Genomic DNA, 25,404 nt, shown 5'->3' with positions numbered 1-25,404 from the left:
ATTTACAACTTTAAGATGTCTGAACATATTTTTCTCTATGCAAATGGGTGCAGTGGGTGGCATTCAAAGAGAAGATGAAGAGTGAGCATGAGTACACTCATCAAAGAGGACAGCACATATAGTTTAATTAGGTCTTCAGTGGTTACAACCAAAATCACAGAACTTTACCCACTTGGGCTTTAATGGATCTGACATGCGTCTGTAAATTCCCTTTTGTCAGCAGGAGTGGAGCAGTATGCATAATGTTTAGCGTCTGCATGTAGCCTTGAGCTGAGTGTCAGGATCTGCTGGGCAGGAAACAATGACATCAGAGAAAAAAAAAGGATGAGAGTTGGGGGAGGGAAGTCCAGAGTAACAGTGAAAAAAAAACCTCAGCAATCCAGCAGGCTCGCTAGGTACAAATGGAAACAGATTTATAGAACTCCATCCTTCTCCATTCACTGCATTCTCACTCGATCTCACTCCCAGTGGGTTTTCTGATACAAGACTGGTTTGTTTCTATATGATTAATCCTTTCAATAACTCTTGCATGATAAAATTTTAGTCTTGTTTATGCTTCACTCTCCCCTCAGACCACCACTCTTTGAACATTAACTTAATGATAAAGCAAGCTCAGAGTGCTCGGAAAAACCTTAGGAGATCTGGAAACAGCTCATGGAACTGTGATTTTATTCACATTAGAGATAAAAAAGAAAAAAAAAAGTTGGCTGAAAAACGTTTCCATTCTGAGTGTGTGGTGATTCAGCAGATCCACCACATCCCAGTCATCTGGAACTGTGGGACAGGAGCCATGGGTCTCATTGAGCACAGATGTAGCATGAAGCACCAAGACGCCTTTTTAAAACAATATAACCTTATTGAACCATGACCAAAATCAGCTTTGACTGAGAGGTTTCAGATATTTGGAGTGGACTGCATCCTAATTTGGCAGCAAAAAGCTAAGTACATCTGCAACATTGTAGTAGTTTGCACTACTTATGAGATGAAAGGCAGACCGACAGGCCCTTTAGACTGCCAGTTTATGAGCTGCACACGGCTTGCCAGAGGAACGTTTAAGTTTCATCAAAACTTTCTAATTGATAAGTATATTTGAATATCAGTTGATTCACTTTTGAAAACTAAAATCCCTGACATATAGTTTGATGTGCACTTTAAAAATGCAAGTAAAACTTGGTGAGCAGAATTATCTTGGCAGATTCTGAGGCTAATATGCAGCACCACTAAACCTAACATGTGGCACACACAAAAATAAAAAAATAAATAAATCAAAGTGTGCTCTCTAGTGGCTGAATAAGGAAAAGTACAAACTACAGACATATTTTTGTCCTATTTTATGACAGTCATGTTTGTAGCATAAAATATGACATATTACTGATGTAATTCCTTGGTAACAGTTCAAAAATGGGGAAAAAATGTCACCTTTGGTTTGTCAAACACATAAAAGCTGCTTTCTGTGATATTTTAATAATAACAAAAAAAAAGTTTCACTTAAATTTTAACTGGCCAACATATTCCTAAGTTAGTATTTGATGACTATTTATGCTTTTGTGCATTTTCCAATAAAGTCTTTTTTTTAATATAAGAGAAAAATGCTAGTTTGTTCTGTAGCATTGAAAAACACATGCCAGTATGAGTATTTATCAGATTCAATACAAAGTCATGGAAGACTCATAATAGCTTTTAGACAGCATTTATTTAGCTTTCTCCATACAATACATTTAATGTACAACAGCACATACTGTTTTCTGAAATAACTCTGTATAAAATAGGGCTTCTACAATCAAGGTACAGTCATAAACTGCTCTGAGGAACATGACGATGGCAACGGTAAAACACCTTCATATAAAGCGCAGGATATTGAGAGAAGTGATTGTATTTGCTGAGCTGCTGCTGTAGGAAGCAGAAGTTCCCGCCACAGCTCTCAGAGCATCAGCCATCCTGCAAGAACCCGTTTTTTTTCTTTCTTCTTTCTTTTTCCTTATTTCTGGTTTCTCAGCTGAAGAACCCAAAAAGATGGACAAATTAAAAAGAATATGGTCTATTACAACAGGTAAAATGAAACATAACTTTTGGTAATATGAGAATTAATCAGGCCTTGTTTGGATACAGAATATATATCAAGGTCAAAGCATATACAGCATTATGACTGCTAGTCAAGGCTATATCTTTACAATCAAAGATTAAACTGTTTGTGACTGGCGCTGTAAAGACAAGATTGGTTCTCCGTGTTTTCCTGACATCAAACACTTAAATCACAGCAAAACTACTAGCACTGAAGCCACAAGAAAAACCAGCTTATTTCAACATTGTAAACATCAGCCAATTAAAGTTTGTTTGAGAAAAAGATTTAATATATTTTTAATTAATTTTAAATCTGCATCAAAGTGTGTGGGCCTATATAGTGTCAGTAAGAAGAATACACATAACATCGACCAGCTTTCCTGTTAGTCTGCTATTATGTTGAGCTTTAGCTGGGTGAATACACATCATATAACATTTCCAATTGGTATGAGAGAAGGCCTAGGTACGAAGAAACATAACAAGTGTCTGTCTGAGAGGCCAAACAAACAACAGGAGAGAGAAAAGAGATTTGTCTCAAGTCTTGAGGTAAGCAATGTGTTTCAGTATAATGCCCTACAGACAATCATACAGTTACAATCATTAATTCTCTTGATACAAACTTCCTGATTTACATACACTGTACTGCTCCTCAGTTTAAGATTTAATAAAACTAAATATGAGATTATAGCAATGGTGCAATTATTCTTGAGTGACGAGGGGAATCGGACTTCACAAAGCCCGTATCATGATCTGGGGGTGGGACAATGAAAATTGCAATATGGCTATTGAAGATGGCCTGTTTCCTCCAGCGTACGTCACACATACTTATCAAATATCTACAACAGTGCAAATTTTCCTGATCAATCAAAAGAAAAACAAAAACAACTGGTATGACTACATCAGCTCATTCTTGAAGTTATAAGGGTGGAGATCAGAGATGGTGAATTTTATTAACCAAAATGTACATGACCGTACTGTACTAGTTCATTTGGCTGGCATGTTTTCATGGTATTAAGTCTGCATGCTGCATTATATGAATACAGGAGGTCTACTGTGGCACAATGGTTCAAGGGAAAAAAATAAAATAATAAAGGAGGGGAGGATAAACCAGCGCTCTACCCCACATGGCTCCACTGGATGTAGGCACTGAATTTACTATCACCATCTTAAAGGACAAGTTTGAGCTCAATAGCATGTCAAGCTTATTCCATATCTTTTCAAAACATACGCTATGCCACCTAAATGTATGTCTACTCAAGGAGGCTTAAGAAAACTATGAAATGTCTGTGCTATAGTAGTAACAGTTTGCACACTCATTGACACTACATACTGTAACTGAGACATGACATCAACAAGCTTTACAAAGAGGAGGCTATAGGATGCTACAGTACTAGTGCTACCTGAACATGCTACAGACTGAGACTACAATGATGGGAGGATGGTTTCACATGTGCACAAAGAATGAGCCAGCTTTGCTGCAGAGCTTTACCCATCCAAGACCACAGAGAGAAAAAAAAAATAAAGTCGGTTGTTTTAGGGTTTATATATTATCCTCATAAATGTGATGTACCATTTTTAGAATAACTGAAGTACCATCTCTGCAGCTTGATGGATCAAGTACTTAGTAAAGCTGGCTTATTGTGTGCCAAGGAAAGCACCCCATCTGTAGTCAGTTTCTGCCATATGACTCACATACATACGCAAACACATTCGCTTGCACAAGTGCACAAACCCTGAAGTTAGAAACAATTTATATCATCACACAGCAATAGTGTTTTGATTATCATAGAGAAAGAGCTAGGATTGCATACTGTACCACACATCTCCTACATAACCTAGGAGAGGCACCCTTCATTAGTAACAGCTCAATCATTATACCACACACACACTCACATACATACATACCAAAAAGCCTACACACCCCACTGGAATAAAATTTTAACTGTTCAAAAAAGGAAAAAGAAATTACAATCACATGCTTTATAACGGAATGTAGAGAAAGCTCATACCAGGCCTTTGGCTTCAGCTGGGACCAAGCCGAGCACACTCACTCTGTTATGAAACGTCTCCTCCGCTTTGCTGCAACAAGCTGAAAAATCAGACTTTTAGACGTTCTGGTGAAACCAAGGAGTGTTAAATTCCTTCTTTCAGTCACTAAACCAGTCTGATAATAAAATTCTGATGTGCTGTTACACATAACTGAGAAGCTATGATTAAAGGGACCCTTGTTCTATTCAGAAAGGGCATAAACTGTCATTTTAAAATTACTCAAAATATACTTCCCTATTAATATTGGGAGTTTATAATCTATCAGACCCCTGGAAACATACATCAGTTGTCCTCCAACAACTGGCTTTACCTCCAAACATCTGGAATAAATATTATTTAATCTATATTATTCACATATAAAGCAAGCTGCATTCAAAACCTGTTGTGTATATTTCTGAGGACAAGGTGTACTGGTAATTTCTGTTCCCTGCCAAATGTTCTATAACCTTTCTATATCTTTTTCTCTCCTCTCATGTTGATAGAAAACCTGTAGTCCACTGGTTAATGCTCTCTCTTATTGCCGTTTACAGGATGTTTAACAGCTGCGCTGTTTGCGAATGAGCAGTACTTGGAGTGTGAGAGAATGCCGAGCCTTTAATGAAGCTACTTTTTGCCGTGTTTCCTCTCTGCAATGTAAACATACTGTAGCTGAGAGATCCTTGCAACACAAATGCGTATATTTTGGACTTCTAGACAGGTGTAGTTTAACTTGAATTTGGCAGCTATTGATTTTGCTACTACCAATGCAGAAAAGTGCATATATTCACTTTCTTTTTGTGTGACATCTTAAGTCCATTTTATGTGACTGCTCTGTGTCCCCTCTTTAAAAAATAAATTATAACTAAAATCAAATATATCTCTGAAAGATCTCCATGTTTAATCTGATCAAAGTGCAGCACCCCAGCATCAGTGGAAGGTGTAGAAGTAATTGAATAGGTTCAGATGACAGGCCCTGACATGGGACTGGTGGGCTCTTCTTTTACCTCTGAGTAATCCGGTCACTCATACATTAATAGATATACTCACAGAACAGGATAGCTCTGACACACCCTCACACATACTCGCACACAGAGTCTAACTTGAGTTGGCCTCTCCCTCCATATCTGGTGGTAGATCACACACTCCAGTGAAGTGCATCTCCTTTCCCCTGTTTCCCTGTGTTGGGCCAGTTCTGGCCCCTCGTTCCACCAGACTGGGAGAGGGCTGTTGGGCCTGAGGGTCTGGCGATGTCCCACGGGGGATTCCACCTGCCCGCTTCTCTTTCAGGAAGACCTCTAGTCGACGCAGCATCTGCTTGGGGTTCTTTTTGGCAAACAGCTCCACTTCTGTGTGTTAGAAAACAGAAAATATGGGGCTCATGCAGGGTTGACAGTCTGTTCTTATTCTGCAGAGTTCAATGCATAGATTCTCACATTAAAAAGACATGATTAGAGTTACAGCAGATTAATAACACTCATGGTTGATCTACAAGTGTTAAGCTTCTGGCTTTGTATTTTTTAAATAGTAAATGTAATTTTTTTTCTGATTTTGCATCAATGAACAGGCTGGTTATACTGTGTAATTAAGCCAAGTTAAAAAAATCCTCTTGTGGAGTAATAAAGCATTTCTGTATCTGAATCTAAAACTATTTATATTATTGGTTCACAAACTGAAGTCCCCAATGATGTGTGAGGTCTGCAATACAAGTTTTTTTTTTTTGCCAATTTAAAAACAACTTAAGTCAACTAAAGTGCTATACCGTTCTGAACATGTATAAAGCACTATATGATTTCTAAGACAGTTGTTAAAATGTAAAAATAGTGTGTGTGTGTGTGTTGATAAAACCAGGATAAGCTAAACTGGGCTCCACAGAGGTTGCAAATATCAGCTTTGCATATGTACAAAATTTGAACACATTTAATGGATTATCAAAGGTCTGATTGAGAATGAGTCTCCAAAATCTCCCTTGGGCTGAGCATGAATGGTTGTCTTTATTCAATGATCTGCAAACAAATCAGACAGTGAATCTTCTCAAACTACAGAGTGAAAAATGACTTAAGAAGTTAATTTAGTCTATGTTTAATAAAAGTAATAGTTTTTTTTAAACTAAATGCTTTGTTTTTAGGATTTCATGGCCGTACATTTTTTTTTATTAATCTATTTAACATTGATTAAAATGGCTGTTCACATGTGCGGTTTTAAAGTGCTTATTAAGAACAAGAACAAAGTGATTTTCTCTACCTTTTAGTACAAAGCCGGAGTCAGCTATGGTCTTCTGTTGTGTCTTCCACAGTTGGTACAGGTGCAAATATGTGGCAACATAAAACTCATTCAGCACACCAACCACTTGCTGACGGCGATTGCACTCTCTGATATAAACAAAGGCAGAGAGAGTTGTTGTTGCATACAGATAATAAATAAGAAAAAGACAGCAAGCCACATACATACTCCAGAAGCTACAATTAAAAAACAGAAGAGTGAGGTGCTGCGACTCACTTGGACAAGGCCTCTTCTCTGAGCACTTGCAAAGCAATGCGCGTCATGTTGATTGACATCACACAGAATGGAAAGTTCTAAACCAGAGAAAATATGCACGGAAATGCTGAGTCCACATGAAGTAATTTCTGAAAGCATAATTTCTGGAAAATGCTTATCCTGTAGAAGACTTTACAAATCACTTCATAGAAATTCTGTCTAACCCTTCAGGTAGAACAAAGGCCACAGTCTGCTGAAAATAAGTTTTAGCTTTTTTCATTTAATAATAATAAAAAAAAAAAAGATCTAATATCTGATACCAACACCAAAAAATGTATGTGATTCGCTGCCTCTGACATACGTATCCTACTTCAGGATCATAATTTATGACTTGGTGACACCTGCGAAGGGTGCTGTGATAACTTGTAGATATCCCTAGCCAATGGCAGAGTCTCTGGGTCCATCACAAAGTACAGAGTATGCATCAGTCCAAGGAAACCAGTGCCACGTAGGTCAGTGGCTGGGTCTGTGCCTGCAGAACAGAAAAAACAGCGTTTAACATCACAGCACTTCCTTGTTTGATGTGAGTGCAATCAACAATTCTGAAGGCTGAAGCCCCATAATCATATTTCTATCAATTAAAATCTTTATATAAAAAAAATATTTAGTAGTTTAACCAAAGAATGACATGTTTTTAAGAATTAAACTCACATATTAACAAATTTAATTTGCAGTGGTTCACATGCAACAATGAATGAAATATGGATATTGGGTTTACATATCTTACCCTGAAAGCCAATGTTTTCCCAGTGTGCACCATAGCGAGGACAGTCCAGCCTGCTGCCTATCAGCCTTTTATAAATGGTCTGTAGGACACGCATGTGGACTGTTTGACTGTTATCCACTGGGCCTATAAAACATAAACAAAGACAAATATGTGGTGCAATAGAAGAGCTCATGATTTTTACACCTGGTGACATGATTACACAAACAGACCCACCAAACACACACTCACACTGTGCAATGGCAAAGACAAGATCCCTCTCCTCCAGAAGTTCCCTGTGCAGTCGTGGAGGCCCAAAGAGGAAGTGTGTGATTGCAGCCAGACCCGTCCTACGAATAGTTGGCTGGATATTCCTCTACAGATGGCAGTGGGCACAAAAACAAAATACTCCTTTACAATGACAGTCAGAGCTGTTAATAAGCTAACCTAAAACCCAATTTACACTTAAATGTTCAAATCTGAGTTCAGTTTTCCAACTGCTAGAAGCCATTTCTCTATTACCTTTCTTTTAACCTAAGAAAAAAAACAAAACAAAACAAAAACAATACAATGTTTCAATTTGCTATTTTAAGTTACATTTCTTACCAGCAAGTCCCCAAGGTCTGTGGTCTGGAAGTACTGCAGGGCTTCATTGAAGGAGATGAGTGGGGTTGGGTTGGAGTCTTCAGTCAGAGCTGGTTGGACATTACAATAAAGTTATTGTTGTTTTAGTTCTATGAGACTTTCAGTCAAGTTTGCAAAAACATTTCTTTTGAGGTTTGTAGAGTTTAAATTATGTTAAGCCTGGCATATTGGTATCAACAAACCTTCTGCTTCAGCAGGCTTTCAGTTGTGTTTTGCTTGTGTTGTAGAAGCCATCTTCACAGAGTGATGTTAACCTCCTGAAATAGCTGGTATTTTTTGGAATCCATCCCACACTTTACCAGTTCCCCATGCACTGGCTCCAAACAAGACCCTAGCATTACTGATCCACTGCTGTGCCTTACAGATGGAGAGGTGTTCCTTCCTTTTTGGTAAGGATGACCCTTGATGAAGGTCATACTTTTGCAGCTACAGCTGCACAGTGGAACAGCCCACCATCACTGCAGAGCTTGCACAACCTTCCTGAAGGTCTTGTACAGTCAGACTGTTTTTTCTTTTTTGAAGATCTGTGCAGTTAATGCTAGAAACTGTCTTGAGTTCTCAACAACAGCTTGATATCTACCATTAATGTAAATTACAACTTATTTCTCATTATATTATGACCTGAGGAAGTGTTATTAGGAGTTAAACGCAGCTGGCTGTAGGTACAAGGTTTAAGAAGTGATCCTATTTATTAAGCCTTGAAATCTGCATCACCTGACCTTTACTAATGTTAGTCATAAACAAGCCATATTCCCAACAGTGGAACCTTATGAAAGTTACCTTAAAAGCTCAAACTTCTTGGGAGGGGGAACATAGTTTTGCACTGTCCTGTTCAGAAAAGTCTATAATACAAATCAGATCATAGTCTGTTCACTTAACTATTCTCAGTAACAGAATTTTTGTTTACCGCAGGTGTTTACATTTTTTGACTGCCTTAGTCCAGACCGAGAAGCCATCTATAAAGTCATCTTCACCCTGTTGCAAATAGGGAATACTGCAAGTCATGTCTTACCTGGCTGGATGGTTTCCAGAGCATCCCACTCTTGCCTGGCCTTTTCCAGCTCTTCATTTTCCCTTTCCTCTGCAAAGAGAGCCACACATGAAGAAAGGGAGAATCAGCTGACACACTGTTCTCGCATCCTGTCACACACAAATATATCATTGTATCATGTAATCAGGAGGAGCATCCTCTTGACCAGCTTGGTTCACTTGTAGTTTTAAATATTTCCTGCACAACAGAGCTAAACCCTTCAGGTTACCTCTGAGATCATGTGCTTCTCCAAAACAGGATGCTTTCACTCCTTAGTGATGTTCTGCCTGTAGGGCCTGATTGGTATCTAGGATATATTCATATGGGAGGAAGATGAAACAAAGGTGGAGATATGAATATTACCTGCAGGTTTGGGTGGGTCCACTCCTGCTGCCAGGGTCTGTAGGAGACCATTCTGCTTCAGTGCTGAAATCTGGACATTAAATAAATATTGGATTACTTTGCATTTAAAGAAGTCCTGGTTTTTCAAAGTGAGATAATAAGAATAAGATGTAACTACCGGCAGGGATCTGAGAGGTGCACTGCCATTAGTGTGGTCTTTGCCATTGTGACTGGTTACCACACCGTTCATGACCTGAAAATAGATTACAGACAATGCCTAAATACAAAAACTCTTTCTAGCAACATCTAATTACAAAGGATCATTTAGAAGTGAATTTTAGCTCACAGGCTTATGGTTGGTGTGTCCATTGGTGATCTCCTCTAAAGGTTTATGTTCATGTGACAAACCATTCAGACCCTAAGTAGGGCAAGAACACAATGCTTAAAATATAAAAATAATATAAAAAAAAAGTTAAGATTTGTACACATTTAAGAAAAGTATGCCACTTCCACTGCACAAAAGCCATACATATTTCATCATTTAATTTTTCTAATTAAATATTTTCCCCTGAAAACTAATGTAAGGTTCTAAACATATTGAGTTTGATGGGCCACACGATATCTTATAAAAGTATGCAATTTGCTATAACTTTAATTTTATAAGAATGCTTTCTATGAAGGCCAACATATGAGAGCAGTTTGATGATTAAATAATAAGCAGTTTAATGCATGCATGCTTATCCAAGTGTTTACAAATGCAGATTTACACAAGGACAGAGGGTCGGGAGCTGGAGGTAATGTTATGGCTACAAAACCAAGTTTTAGGGATAAGTGTAAATGCCCTGTCAGCTGCCACCACAGCAACATGCCAAGTTGGATCAAAGATTACAGCTAAAGAGACAAGAGTTGACCTTTGGCCTCAAGTTAAACACGTGTCACATACTGCTTAAACAAATGAGCTCTTAATTGTTTAAACATTGTGCAGGAAGAAGAAAATATACCATCTGGAGGTAACACAAAAAATTAGCCAAAAATGGCCCTCTTGGATCTACTTATGTTTATTTGCTTTCTGTTTCTATCCTAATAGTGTTAAGTTACTGATGCCAAATACTGCAATGAGATTAACACAAGTAAATACACAAAAAACAAACAAAAACTAAAAAACAGACGAAAGGATAGGGGGTGAAATAACCTCAGCGCAGGATGTTATGTCAATGTCCTCTTCCATCGCATCTGAACTTGCTGGCTGTTGAGGTTGTTCCTGATTCTTGCCTCTAATGGCTTTTAAAGTCATGAAGTGAGGTGGGTTGAGGAGCTGAAGCAAGGTCCACCATGGCTTCTGTAGTGCACACTTGTAGAGACCATTAATACCTATGCTATTCTCATCTTCTCCTGAAATTGGTAGATCTCTCAATGTCCACACTCAGCAGCAAGATTTCACAAACTGGTTTTATGAATCTCGATTGTTAGAGGAATGTACAGGTATCAGTCTATAAGAGTTGACTGGAAAAAATGTCTATCCATTAATATGGAAATTTTATGGAAACCTGCGTCACTCCTCTCCTCCACAGATCGGCCCTCTGGCTCAGCCCCACCAGGGATACACTGAAGATGCATGATGGCATTGCTTCTCAGGGCTTGGCTCTCCCTGTCCAAAGCACTTCATTACTTTGGCATATATGAAAAATCCAGTCAACATCTAGAGGTACCAGTATACATGCAGATTAATGTACCTGCAACAAAACTATGTTACTATATGCTTTAAATTTCACTTGAAACAGGAACAAAGTGAGAACTGCCAGAGTCCCTGAAGATGTGGGTCATGGGAAAAGTTCTAGTGTGGCCTAACTCCTAAGGAGGAGTGTGCAGATGCACACAGTACCTGAAAAGTAAAGCAAAAACAATATTTACACATTATCAAATTAATAAGTAACAAAAAGTAATGTAAAACTTGTATTATAAAACCTTAAGTGTAAAAAATTAAGAGCAACTCTAGGATATATAAATAAAAAATGCTAATGTCTACTGCTAATATGAAACACTCAGGTAATAAATAGATTATACAGAGCGGGTTTTCATAACGCAAACATATCTACTGTGACCCCCCAACTACACAGTGTTTAAAAGACATTAAAAACCACTGACTGAATCTTGAATATGTTGTAATTTACAACCTCGTTGTACTATCTTTTGTGTAAAGATGCCATCCATTCACAAATTTCCCTGAGGAATTCCAAAGGGATTAATAAAATATTTCTGATTTCTGAATAACTGGTAGGGGGGGGGAAGGCAAATTTATTTATATAGCACCTTTCATACTCTAAGGCAATGCGAAGAAAATGAAAGAAAATGCTTAGGAAGTACTGTAATATCATTGTATATGTGTGTGTGTGTATATATATATATATATATATATATATATACACACACACACACACACATAATGACCCAGCAGTATTACATTTTATTAAATGAATAAATGGGTTTGCCGAGCTGCTGTGCTTTACAAACTCTAATTAAAGAACATTATCAATGCCTATTTAAATGTTTTATTTATTTTTTCCCCCAACGTCATATTGCTACTTTTAAGCAACTAATCTGCATATTTTTACCACCACTGTCTAAATTACTTGAAAGTTACACTTGCAACTAAGCACTAAAGAGTGAATGTACAGTGCCTCAGCAAAAGTACAATAAACTATACAATAACTTCATTTTTGGAAGGGATGACAAATGTCTGCAAAAACATATCGCAGATACGTCAGCTAGCAACCAGTATCTCTAGTAACCGACAAGCTAGCAATACGTCAACTAGCAGCCCCGCTGGCACAAAGACGCAGGTACAGCTTTATTTCAAATCGAAAAAGAAACAACTGCCTTTGCAGCATGCAAGTCGACAAAAAAATCACAAGAAAATTTAGAAACAACTACAACGTGCAGTTAAGCAGCAAAGATCCACATACGCTGGCTAACACAAGAAAAGCCAGATGCCAGGCTAACTAACGGGCTAACCGTAGCTCTATTGAACTGTAACGGAGATGGAGTCAGACCCACATACGACAGCCACGCGCAAATTAATCTACTTTAGACTTTGCGATCAATTAAATGCGTTGCAAACACTGCTTGTCCAACAAAATCTTACGATACGAAACGTTTTAAAAGTACCTCAGTTTCTGATTGTTTCTCCCTCCAATCTCAGCTTCCCTTCCCCCGTCCAGTGGCCACGGTAACTCCAAGTGCATCTCGGGAATCGTAGTTTTCCGTCCGACAATAGATTCATTACGTCATCGCTTTCCTCCTGCACAGTCGGAGCATCCAAATGCAGAAATGATCTTTTCAAAATAATTTTGATTGTACCTTAAAGAGCCAGGATCCACATACAATTATCTTTTCCATGTCGTCACCCTGGTATGGTGTTTCAGTTTATCATAAAGTAATTAGAAACTAATCCTTCCACAAACCTGCTCTAAATAAAATAAAGATATTGGATTCAGATCAAAATGAACATAAAAAGCTCATTACTTCTAAGCCCAGCAAAGACACTACACATACATTAACAAACAAGTTTATGAAAACATATTTCAACTTGTTATCTTGTACCACATCCCCACTGTTGCTGTGAAAATGGGACAGTTTTCTAGTCATGTGTACAGACTAAACTGACCAGTTTTTTAAACAAATGGTTGCCAGTCGTAAGGGCTCTACATAAGAAAAGGTTATATACAAAGACAAATGGATGGAATAAAAGGAGCAGTGTCGTAAGGCCACATTGCTGTCAAAAAGAGACACCAGAAAAAACAAAGCTGACGTTAATAAATAAAGGAGTAAACAGAATATAAATACCCTGAAATGAAAATATGTTGGTATGTGGTTTAAACTCCTCTGGTTATCACTAGTGGCAAGATGAGGCTCAGCTTAAGTATCACATCATCACTAAGTCATTCAACTCTGGCCTGGGAACACCTGAGGCATTCCCAGGCCAGCTGCGAGATGTAGTCCATCCAGCGTGTCCTGGGTCTTCCCCGGGTCCTCTTTTCAGTGGGACCTGCCCGGAACACCTCACCAGGGAGGCGTCCAGGAGGGATCCTGACCAGATGCCTGAGCCACCTAATCTGGCTCCTCTCGATACAGAGAAGCAGAAACTCTACTCTGAGCCCCTCCCGGATCACCGAGCTTCTCATCCTATCTCTAAGGGAGAGCTAGCCACCCTGAGGAGAAAACTTAGGCCACTTGTATTCGCGATCTTGTTCTTTTGGTTACTACCCACAGCTTGCGACCATAGGTGAGGGTAGGAACGTAGATTGACCGCTAAATTGAGAGCCTTACCTTTTGCAGAGTCCTTCCCTGGAAACAACTCTGATTTACTGCCGGTGATGCGGACCAAGCTCTGATACCAGTCGTACAGGGACTGGACAGCTCGTACAAGAGGGTCTGGCACTCCATACTTCAGTCACGGTCGAACGCCTTCTCCAAGTCCACAAAGCACATGTAGACTGGTTCAGCAAACTCACATGCCCCCTCCAAGACTCTGAAGAGAGTGTAGAGCTGGTTCACTGTTCCACAACCAGGATGAAAACCACACTGCTCCTCCTCAATCCGAGGTTCCGCTATCCGACGGACCCTCCTCTCCAGCACCCCTGAATAGACCTTACCAGGGAGGCTGAGAAGCGTGATCCCACACCCTCCGGTCCACCTTTTTGAAGAGGGGGACCACCATCCCAGTCTGCCAGGCCAGGGGAACTGTCCCTGATGTCCACACGATGCTGCAGAGGCGTGTCAGCCAAGACAGCCCTACAGCATCCAGAGTCTTAAGGAACTCTGGATGGACCTCATCCACCCCCAGGGCCCTGCCACCGAGGAGCTTTTTAACCACCACAGCGACCTCATCCCAAGAGATGGGAGAGCCAACACCAGGGTCCCCAGACTCTGCTTCCTCATCGGAAGACGTGTTGGTGTAATTGAGAAAGTCTTTGAAGTATTCCCTTCACCACCTCACAATGTCCTGAGTCAAGGTCAGCAGCCCCCCATCCTCACTGTACACAGTGTTGATGGAGCACTGCTTTACTCTCCTGAGCCGATGGTGGACCAGAATCTCCTCGAAGCCGTCTGGATGTCATTCTCCATGGCCTCTCCAAACTCCTCCCATGCCTGAGTTTTTGACTTGGCGACCACCGAAGCTGTGTTCCGCTTAGCCTGCTAATTCCCATCAGCTGCCTCTGGAGTCCCACAGGCCAAAAAGACTCGATTGGACTCCTTTTTCAGCTTGACGGCATCCCTTACTGCTGGTGTCCACCAACGGGTTTCGGGGGTTGCTGCCACGACAGCCACCAACAACCTTACGGCCACAGCTGCGGGTGGCCGCCTCAACAATAGAGTCACGGAACACAGCCCACTCGGACTCAATGTGCCCCGCCTCACCCAGGACATGTTTGAAGCTCTGCCGGACATGGGAGTTTAAACTCTTTCTGACAGGGGACTCCGCCAGACGTTCCCAGTAGACCCTCACAACACGTTTGGGTCTGCCAGGCCTGACCGGCATCCTCCCCCACCATCTGAGCCAAGTCACCATCAGATGGTGATCAGTTGACCGCTCTGCCCCTCTCTTCACCCGAGTGTCCAAGACATGCGGCCGATAGTCCAACAATACAACTACAAAGTCGATCATCAAACTGTGGCCCAGAGTGTCCTGGTGCCACATGTGGACACTCTTATGCCAGAACAAGGTGTTTGTTTTGGACAATCCATGACGAGCAGACAGGTCCAACAACAAAACACCACTCGGATTCAGATCAGGGGGACCATTTCTCCCAATTATGCCCCTCCAGGTCTCGCTGTCATTGCCCACATGGGCATTGAAGTCCCCCAGCAGAACAAAGGAGTCCCCGGAAGAGTGCTCCGGAAGAGTGCTGTCCAATACCCCCTCCAAGGACTCCAAAAAGGGTGGGTACTCTGAACTGCTGTTTGGTGCATAAGCACAAACAACAGTCAGAACCTGCCCCCCCCCCCCGACGGCGGAGGGAGGGTACCCTTTCGTCCACCTGGGTAAACGCCAATGCACAGGCGCCAAGTCGGGGGGCAATGAGCATGTCCACACCTGCTTGGTGCCTTTCACCGGGAGCAACTCCAGAATGGAAGAGGTTCCAGCCCCTCTCAAGGACAGTGGTTCCAGAGCGCAAGATGTGTGTTGAGGAGAGTCCAACTATATCTAGCCGGAACTGCTCAACCTCGCGCACCAGCTCAAGCTCCTTCCCCGCCAGAGAGGTGACATTCTACATCCCTAGAACTAGCTTCTGCACCCGTGGATCAGACCACCAGGGTCCCCACCTCTGGCAGCCACCCAGGTAACACTGCACCCAACCCCTATGGCCCCTCCTGCAGGTGGTGAGCCCACTCGAGGGGGGGCCTTTCTGAGCCCGACCAAGCTCCATGGGCAAAGGCCCGGCCCCGTGCGCTCGTCTCCATGCCCCACCTTTAGGCCTGGCTCCAGAGGGGGGCCCCGGTGACCCATGTCCAGGCGAGGGAAACCTGGGTCAATGATTTATCATCATCATAGGGGTGTTTTGAGCTGCCCTTCGTCTGGTCCCTAACCTAGACACCTGTTCGCCATTGGTGACTCTACCAGGGGCATAAAGCCCCCGACAACATAGCCACTAGGATCATCAGGACAATCAAACTCCTCCACCACGGTAAGGTGGCGGCTCAGGGAGGAGTTAAAACCAAAAAAACAGAAGATTCTGAAAAAAATTTCTTTTCAGAAACTGTGCCTTTATAACACCAGCAAATCCAGAAATTGGCTTTTTTCTTTATCCTGAAGAAATAGTCATTGTTACTGTCTGCAACATAATAGGCTGGGGAGGAGCGGTCCCCTTTCCCAAAAGTCCCTCTACATCCCAAAATAGTGTTTCCTGAATGGGTCTTTAATACTAAATATGGAAGTGGCTGGTAACAGTAAGGTTGCCAGATACAGTAAGGAAACCTTTCACACCATAGACACCTGACATGTTGCATTATCATGCTTGTTCATTGGTCATTCAAGTTTCTTGGTTCTCTATATAATGTTCAGTATTACGTGTTCCTTATGAAGTGCAAGAATGTATTTTCAATTCATTCCTGATGAAATACAAAACATCGGTTAGGAACAAAAAATAAATAAAAAATAAAATAGAAAGGGAGAGAATAAGAGAGAAAGCAAAGAAATTGAAAGAAAAAAAATTAATCAAGGCTGTCATCAGGGCCAAGGATTTGATACGGCTGCCAGATAGCTTGTTACACAACTTATATGCTCTAGATGAATTTCCATTTTCCACTCCAGCAACAATTTTCTTCTCTCTTCTCATAACAAAAATAACAGAATAACATATTTTAGTGGCAGTAATGCATGTCACATCTGCTTATGGTCAGATATTGAGGAGTTTTCAGCAGATGTCAATTATTTGCATCTGGAACATTCTTTTAAGAGAGGCAGATTACACGAACCAGGACTTGGAGCCATGCTGAAATGTGTTTTTAGAAAGCATGCAGAAGTCAGTATTAACCATTTGTCTACTGCATGATTTTTCAAAACGTTTTTGGAAAAAATGGAAATGCTAACCCTCAGTACCCAGACTGCAGTCAGCTCTCTTCACATTCTATCTAAAAAAATTCCCCCATGCTTTAGTTATTTGACATAATTACATAACTGTAATCAAACAGATAGTGAGGGTGAAATAAAAAGTAAAACTTCTTTAATTCTGAAGTTTTACACTAATTGAGAAATATACCCTCCCAAGTCTTAAAATGAGGTAAACACAACCTTAGATAAACAACAGCGGATGACATATTACGCAATATCATTATTCATTTAACAAAAATAAAGCCAAGTCCACTCTCACCGCTTCCATAGAATTTAAGAGCCAGCTCTGCCCGTCAAATGCATTTCATAACTGATCATCAGTAGGTGTGAACACATACAAAAGCAGACATTTTTAGTAGTTTTGTTGGTCAGGAGTGTTCTATTGTGTGTTAACAAACACTCTACTTAGTTTACCATGTGTGGCATATTTTTTCTTAAATAAATCATGACCTCTGTCCTTCAGTTTTACTAATTCTGGCCTCTGTTTTCTACACAGCAGCCAAGAAAACTGTTACAAAACATTTTGGACAGAACAAAGCTACACAAAATTGACCAAATGTTATACAGCTGGCAATAATAGAAGACAGATTTCCTGTTTGCGAAGAAATCCACTGTTACTTGATCTTGGGGAATGTACTGCTGGCTTACACTGAAATTAGCCGCTGTGCTCCTTGCACATTTGAATGGCTGAACACCTGCTCATTTTGGCAAACCGACAGTAAGAAAACCCATCAAGAAGCAGGAAAATATTTTTATGATCTACATTTGTCTTAGTTTAAAAAATAACCTTCAACTTCAGCCGTTGTTCTCTGTCAAAATGGAAGAATTAAAGTCTCTGTGACAAAGGATATGTGCAGAAAAACACTAACAACTGTTTTAAGATTTTATTTGAGCTCTAATCCATCAGGAAAGGACAGTCTTCAGCAACAGCATAGAAAAAGCATAAATATCAGTGACACTTTCATTCACTGACTCCACTGTCACTGTAATACAATGCATTCATGCAATATTAATAAATACTAAACTGAAAGAAAAGTGCAAATTACAATAGAAGAAAGGACAATAACCAGAGAATTATCAAAAAGAAACACTTTACTACATGTAAGTGTACTCAGTGTTTCTGCCGAGGTGGAGGTATCAGGACAAATGCGTCATTTAAGCCTGTATTACTGCAGCATAGAACCTCATCAGTGGGGGATGTAAGGTTTGTAAATTCTACTTTTTGTGGAATATTTTGTGGGATTTCAATAAAACCATAAAAAAATATATACGGTAACTGCCAGCAGCCAGTTGATTATAAATCCAGAAGGATAACTGAAGTGTTGCTCTTGATTTTGTCTTTATGAAAGGCAAAGCTTCGAATTTCAGTGGATGAAAACAACAGTCCCTTTAATTCAATCTGTCCATAAGATATTGTGCACTTCTCATTGGTGCTGACATTTTTAGGATGTACAGAACTGTTTCTGTTATTGTTAAGATTCACTTGCAGGCCATTGCAGGATTTAAGTTTCTTTGTTTCTATTAACTCTATTAGCTCTTCATTGCAAATAGTTGTAGCACATCTATGTACCCTTAAGGGTTGGATGTACAGTCTCCTCTTAGTTGTTTTCTGTAGCTTTTCCTAACAGTTCAGAGGTCTTTTTGTGATTTGGGACACTGGAGTCTTCCTAAATTGTCATTTACTCATGCAAATAAATAAATAAATATAAATATATATATATTTTTTTAATTTAGGGTTTAACTTTAATAAGTAGAAAAAATGCTCATAATGTACATGTTTGTTGTCCAGACATCTTTTCTTGTTTTAAAATGACCAAACATGGACTTTTGATGCTAACAGTCTGGGGCAACTTTTAACTTAGCTGAAACAGCCAGGGCACACAATGTGTACAATTCTTGGCAGTGATGCTATTTTGATGATCTGTTATTTGGGTCGAGAATACTAAATAATGGTGTAGAAATTTCCTAACGATTCTAGAAAAAGCTTAATACTGTTTGGATTTTCTTACTGCTTACTACTAAGCAGATTTAGGTACGTTAATGGATGAAGGTTGCTTTTCTGTCACTGCTGAACACTTTGTGCTAATGCTCAGGAGGCGTCTAGTATCAGCAGGTGTGAGCCATCTCCATAGAAGCATTATTTGCCATCCTGTGCCTGAGGTGGTTGGCAAAGTCCACCTGCGTCTGAGAGAGCACTTTGTTTATGATTGTCTTGGGTATCCAGCCCTGCATATGACAAAGACAAAGCCACTGTTAGACTAATTAATATGATGTTTTTACAGTTTTTTACAATTTACAGCTCTTGTGTCACTTGACAGATGCAGCCATGACAATTGCTTATACCTTTAGATCGATATTCAATAACCAGGTAAACTTGGTCTTATTTGGGTCTTCAATGCAGGGCTTCATCACTATACAGGTAGGCCCATTCTCTGCTCTGAAATAGTCATAAATAATGATCATTTTTAACAAGATCATTCATCTACCCATTGTTAACAGGTAGTGTATCATCACAACAATCAAATTTATAGTTCTGCTGAAGTACCTTATTACACCCTTCTGCTCTGGCATTTTTGAGTGCTGAGTGGACATCCCAGCCAGAAAGCAGGTGGATCCTCTGCGTTTGGTGCAGCGGACACTGACAAAGTCCCTTGGTCCCACCACATTACCAGGCATCTCTGCAGATACCTCATGGGTTATCATTGTGTCCTGGCCGATCTTCTGGAGAATCTGTTGCATCAAAATGTAAAATGCCTTCAATAGTCTTGAGAACAGTTTTTCAGATTCAACCTAACAGTGAATTTAAAATTTTATATATATACATATATATACATATATATATATAATGAAGCTCTCTTACTTTGACCTGTTTGACATTAGGGTTCCACTCCCCCATTTGCTCCATATTTCCCACCAGCTCTTCATAAAGGTTGTTAGGATGCTGCTCCAGAACTACTTCCAGTTTGAACACTTTACCAATGTCAGGCAGTACTTTGCTCAAAACTTTATCTCCATTTGCCTGCAGAAGTAAGAAAAATGCTTAGGAATGATATGACATTTACACATTATCATCAATGCAACTTATTCAGCAGATTATTAATAAACCATACAGCATGTTTCATTATTGTACTCACAGCTACTGTCTCCACGGTCCAACCATCCTGCTCGCTGAGAATGTTGATGGCTTTTTGTAGTGCATCCTCACCTTGCTTCACATAAGACATTTCTTCCTCATTGTAGCCTTCTTCCTCCTTAATCTGAGAACCTTAAAACAGAGTGGCATACCACTGAGACATGTCTGGTAAAATCCCAGAGCTCTCTTATTGTTTTCTGCGATGACATACATGTTTCCACGCAATATACTGATATTTTAATCATAACTAACTCACTGAGAAAGGAGCTTCGTCGCCGGACTTGACTGATCCAGTTACAGGGACCTGGACCTGCCAGTCGGTTCAGCTCATGGTGAATTGCCACCATGGCATTCTTTCTCAAACCTAGAAAAGGAAAACAGAAAACGCTCAAAAACACAGATGTTAAATGTGCATTGAAACTACCATAAAAGGAAAGAACAAGGAAACATTTGACTGATTTCATTCATCCATCATTCATCAGGCTGCATGCAGACCTCAACTTGGAAATTGTGCATTTAAGCATGAAGTAAAACAGAGAGAAAACTAGGTCACCATTGCTGAGTGATAAACCAACTCGATTCACTCACTCACCTGTCATGTTTCTCATATGTCGATAGGAGATGCCAGCGCACAGTTTAAAAGTTGCAGGCAGCATTTTTCCTGTTGTAGGAGTTTTTGGCAGCTTTAAGAGGAATCAAAAACTTCAAAAGCAAGTATACCACAAATGCTTGAATCTCTGTCTGAGCTGCTAATGAGTAGCAGAGAGTGCTTCAGTAATTCTTTCTGTAACAACTGAAAGCATGTGTGTATATATAAGACGGCTGGCCACAAGGCCATCTTGCTATCACTACGTAGATAAACACACAGATAAACTTGCTGTTCCAATGACCATGTCACCAAGGTTGCCTCGTGGACATAACGAGCATGTTTCAGACTCTTACAAACACCGTGTGAGATAACATCCAGTGCCCGGGCCCACTGCTTGGCACACATTCTCATACATTCCATACCAGGGGATGACACAAGGAGGTGCAGCCTCCCCTAAGTGATGGGAGCATCCAGGAAAGATGTCACTGGAGAGACCCTGAGTGACTCATCCATCTCTTCATGGTCCATTACACCATAAAGACTTTGTGGAATTCGAGGGCAAAAAAAAAAAAAAAAATCCATTCACTTTAGCTTGTTTCTTCCCGATTATGATTGATATCTCCGGATGAGTTTTAATAAAATCCTGTGTCATTACAAGTGGAAATGACCTGTCAGCAAGTCGAATGTTCTAGACTTGTGACTCTGGGTTCTTTTTAACAGCTGGCAGTAGATTATTTGGATCTAGATTCGTGTTTATAGCAGTTTTTCCAGGAGTCTAATCAAACCCAAACTGAGTAGCGTCACGTTGTACATAACAGTGTACATAAACATTTCTTTCTTTCTCATTGACTCACTTGTTTGCTGACAAAAAAGAACATTCATAAGATCATGCGTAGCTTTATACATTATCTGCTTTCTTGATGTTAACAGAAGCTATTTTATCTTGTTTTGTGTAAGACCAGTGGAAGAAAAAAAAAAACTTTAAAACTGTAAGAACAAAAAAAAGTTGGTGAGAAAAGTTGAGAAGAGTATAGTTATAGTTATCAAGCGAGACAAGATAATTTGTCTTTGTACATGTAGACATTAAATAATTAGTACTTGTTGAAAACATTTAAAGGAGCCAAATCTGTTTTTTTATATATATGTGGTAAATGCAGTATTTCTTCTGTTTTTTTTAAGACTGATGACTGCTTTGCTCTGATACTTGCAGAAAAGATAATGGAAAGAGATAATACTGAAAACAGGATGTACAGAAGTAAACAAAAATGCTGTGAGCTGTGCTGTGTGAATTGACTTTGTTAAAAACAAAATGTGAAATATAATTAGGCAGAGAGCATTAATTATATCATAAAAAGTGGTCCTATCAAAGTTTTCATGGCTGAACTTTGATTCTCCCTCTTTCTGGAAGATTTTCCGAAAGGCTCAGTTAGGTGACAAATAACTCATGAAAACATCTTAACTGTTTCTTTACAGGTGTAGCAGCGAGCTGTGTTGTTTCTCTGTTTAGCTTTGATTGCAACTGTGGTTTGTTTTAAACCTTTTGTTTTGTTCTCCCTTTTTCTATCTTTTCTATTCATCTTTCTCCTCTATTCACCTTTTTCCTTCTGCTGTTTCTCTGGTCTGGTCCAGCGGTTATAAGCAAAAATATATTTTAAAATAATAATAAAGAAAAACATTTAAGATTCAAGGGGAGCTTCATATCCAAAAGGCTTTTCCTGGCAGAGTAAATTTGTTCAGCACAATAAGGCAGCCAGACCATGCTGTCATAATGCTGGACAGGAAAGGTTAAAAATGAAAAAAAAAAAACAAAACAAAAAAAAACATGTTTTGTGAACCTTGCTTACTAAATCCAGGAAAAATACAACACTATCTAATGGTAATATTGCTTTAGTGAGCTGCATGTCAAACATGCTTGTAGAGTCAACAGTGTATGCGATCACAGGCATAGAAACCTGTCAGGAGAGAAATGATTAGTGCAGGAGCAAGAACAGAGAAAACAAGAAGTGATTAATAAATCCTACAGTAAGGCTAAAGTCACCTTAACCTGCAACCTCAAGTCCATCTGGCCTTCTGCAGGCTGAGTTCTCTCATTTAACATGGGAACATGCAGGCCTAGTACTAGCTGACCCCTCACACAGAGTGGATAGACCAACCATGTCGCTTGTACTGTAAAGCTTTTTTTTTTTTTTTAACAAAGAATCAGGAGCCAAAGTGGGTCATATGCCTGATTTGGCAAGAGCTGAATTCTGCTTTAATGAGCTTCAGTCTTCCATCAAATTGCTTTTGTTTAATGTGGATCCAAGGCTAGCAAGTGTACCTGGAATCAGAAGGTCAAAGAGTCTACTGTGAAATAAGTGTCACTAGAAAATTACAGCTCTTTTTAGTAATTTTGAACTGAATCATTATTTATTAGAGTTGTGTTCTAGCAGGTTTCATTTTTCAATGAGGTGTAAAAACTTTTGAATTAGACTTGCACTTACAAATGACATTCACTATATTCAGTTAAAGGTTTGTTCTGCACAGAAAAGGGTAGGTCTCTGCAATTGTATCCACAGCTTCATTGCAAAATGCCACCCTGATATGACTTCATAATATAGTCATAATATATCAGCATTCTATTAAGTTTAAAAGAAACCTTTGCTTTAGAGCAGCAATACTAACAAAATTTTTACTACTGAAAACAACCACTTAATATCAACCTCAAATAAGCCATCCAATACATTTTTGTGCATATTACACCATAACTAAGAATTATTACAGCAGCCAAATGGTGTTTCATTACTCAATGCATATTTCTTTTAAAGGAAGAAAGAGTCCTTCAGATAAAATTACTTTTATTACTGATACAGATTTCAGTTAGAAACACTGCTGATATGCTTTTCCTAAAACTTTCAACTCACTTCACAGTGATTGTCTCCATTAATTAGAGTGACTGACTGAGACATAAATATTACAAATTTGACACGGTCTTGGTGAGTGATAATCCTCCTAAAGCAGGATGTCACATAAAACATAAAAGCTTTGCAGTCCATAGTGCAAAACACAACAAACATTGCACAAATGTCACATTTTACAAATGGAAAATTATATCACGTTAAGAAAACAAAAAATGAGGTGGTTTTGTTCTGCATCTCAGATTCAAAGCAGCATCTATGTGCATGCAGAACAGCATTAATTAGGGAGATTATAAAGCCAATTTCTGTGAGTATGAGAACATATTTAAGTATGAACACATAAGAACATAAACATAGTAGACAGGGCAATAAAGAGACAGACAATCTGTTGAGTATTCAAACTATAGTACAGAGTTTATTGGGACTTGAATGACACAGTGGGTTTGGCTTTCACATGCACTCAGCACTTTGCTGTACATCACATTAAGAAGGAAAATTCCCTCATGGACTCCCTGCACTCCTTCCTGCTACTCCTCCTTCCCTTTGCTTCCAACAAACTGTGTGAGTCTGTGTGTATTTGTGTTCCCCAGCGAAGCAAACAGAGCATGAAAGTCAGAAAATAAACAAAGTGCTGATGTCTGTGTGAGCATTGTCTGGGAGATCATACTAACAAGGAGGCACTTCAGTCTGATTCAGATTTTTTTTCTATATCAAGTACACAGAGAGAGATAGAGAGAGAGAGAGAGAGAGAGATAGAGAAAGAGAGAGAGAGAGAGAGAGAGAGAGAGAGAGAGAGAGAGAGAGAGAGAGAGAGAAAGAAAAAAAATAGGCCTGTGTGAGATCAGTAGGGACAAATAAAATTACTGCATGGAACAGCTTTTACTACCTCAAAGAAGAAAATACCACATTCTTAAAACAAGCAGAAGAGATAGAGTTCTTCCTCCCTTTTAAAACGGCTGTTTTGATGCGAGAAGGTCACTTCTTTGTGTGGAGATCCTCTGGTGTCTTCCTTTCCTCCTCTTCCTCCTCCTACTAGGCTGACATAAAGGAGCGGGGCTGATTGATGTAGATTTAGATAAGATAAACCTTTCACATAGCTGCTTATACCCTGTGTCCTTGATTACAGTTGGGCACAAAACAAGAGGAAGACCCTTTAGATTTGTGAGGCATTTTGAAGAGCACATTAAGGGTAAGTGTCAACGGGCAAAATATGTGTATAAAAATAAAAAAATAAAAACTGTACATGAAACAATGATGGCTATGCAGCAATATTGTTTACATGGAAAAGGCATAGGGAGAACAAGAAGAACACTTAAGTTTCGGAAGTAGAAAAGAAGCGGCAAGTGACAGTATCAATACAATAATGTGCCTTAATGATCAGAGGTAAAACATTTTCATTTGGTAACAAAACAGCATGACATTATTTTAAATTGTGCAACTTGTAAGTCAGGCTGAGTGCATGTGTTCCTCTCCACTCCATGGGGATTGCAGAAAATTTAACCCAAAAAAAAAAAAATCAAAATCAAACTAAACAAAACAAACAAAAGAAAAAAGAAATCTGTCTCTGTACAGCATATTAATTTAGGTTTTTAAACTCCACGTAATGTCAAATATAAAGTGACACTGTAAACCAAGGGAGACAACTTCTGTATGTATAAGATGGTAACATCAGTGGAATGAGGTATGCAGAAGCGAAAGAGATACAGCTGTCCATACTTACACTTGTCCATGCAATGAAAACACAACACAATTCTCATAATTCTGAATGTGTGTGTGTGTGTGTCTGACTGTGTATGCACTGTATGTATGTGTGCTTTAAGCAGTATGATATG

The 25,404-nt window shown here is 39.5% G+C and overlaps 2 protein-coding genes across 4 annotated transcripts; both read right to left on the bottom strand.

The window, feature by feature from the left end:
• Positions 1-1,674: 1,674 nt before the first annotated feature.
• Positions 1,675-12,581, bottom strand: elmod3 (ELMO/CED-12 domain containing 3). 3 transcript variants are annotated; one of them, XR_006012045.1, is made up of 14 exons: positions 12,510-12,581; positions 10,537-11,226; positions 9,691-9,762; positions 9,523-9,597; positions 9,366-9,435; positions 8,985-9,053; positions 7,934-8,022; positions 7,580-7,703; positions 7,352-7,474; positions 6,966-7,096; positions 6,586-6,662; positions 6,331-6,458; positions 4,071-5,435; positions 1,675-1,996 (listed from the first exon to the last, which is right to left on the bottom strand). XR_006012045.1 is itself a non-coding variant. In XM_041999301.1 (13 exons), exons 2-13 carry the CDS (start codon positions 10,636-10,638, stop codon positions 5,185-5,187), a joined length of 1,311 nt encoding a protein of 436 aa, XP_041855235.1. In that variant the 5' UTR covers positions 10,639-11,226; positions 12,510-12,581; the 3' UTR covers positions 1,675-5,184. The 3 variants fall into 3 exon arrangements, 2 of the variants coding, with proteins under 2 accessions (XP_041855235.1, XP_041855236.1); XM_041999301.1 differs by having other exon boundaries at positions 1,675-5,435; XM_041999302.1 differs by lacking the exon at positions 9,691-9,762 and having other exon boundaries at positions 1,675-5,435.
• Positions 12,582-17,842: 5,261 nt separating this feature from the next.
• Positions 17,843-20,856, bottom strand: star (steroidogenic acute regulatory protein). The gene is made up of 7 exons (XM_041998311.1): positions 20,682-20,856; positions 20,346-20,453; positions 20,091-20,221; positions 19,817-19,975; positions 19,502-19,686; positions 19,300-19,393; positions 17,843-19,182 (listed from the first exon to the last, which is right to left on the bottom strand). The coding sequence occupies exons 1-7, from the start codon at positions 20,743-20,745 to the stop codon at positions 19,063-19,065; spliced, it is 861 nt and encodes a 286-aa protein (XP_041854245.1). The 5' UTR covers positions 20,746-20,856; the 3' UTR covers positions 17,843-19,062.
• Between the last annotated feature and the right edge of the window lie 4,548 nt (positions 20,857-25,404).

The sequence above is a fragment of the Melanotaenia boesemani genome, chromosome 11 (genome assembly GCF_017639745.1).
Source record: "Melanotaenia boesemani isolate fMelBoe1 chromosome 11, fMelBoe1.pri, whole genome shotgun sequence".
Taxonomy (NCBI): Eukaryota; Metazoa; Chordata; class Actinopteri; order Atheriniformes; family Melanotaeniidae; genus Melanotaenia; species Melanotaenia boesemani.
Note: the sequence above shows the minus strand (reverse complement) of the source record. Positions and strands in the feature narration are given on the sequence as shown.

Coding starts and splice junctions, on each gene's coding strand:
- elmod3 (XM_041999301.1), bottom strand. CDS start 10,638: ATGACTTTAAAAGCCATTAGAGGCAAGAATCAGGAACAACCTCAACAG. Junction 9,054..9,365: donor GGACCCACCCAAACCTGCAG/GTAATATTCATA, acceptor CTCTCTTTGCAG/AGGAAAGGGAAAATGAAGAG. Junction 5,436..6,330: donor CTCCGGCTTTGTACTAAAAG/GTAGAGAAAATC, acceptor TCTAACACACAG/AAGTGGAGCTGTTTGCCAAA.
- star (XM_041998311.1), bottom strand. CDS start 20,745: ATGCTGCCTGCAACTTTTAAACTGTGCGCTGGCATCTCCTATCGACAT. Junction 20,454..20,681: donor ACATATGAGAAACATGACAG/GTGAGTGAGTGA, acceptor TTCCTTTTCTAG/GTTTGAGAAAGAATGCCATG. Junction 20,222..20,345: donor GCGACGAAGCTCCTTTCTCA/GTGAGTTAGTTA, acceptor CTCTGTTTTAAG/GTTCTCAGATTAAGGAGGAA.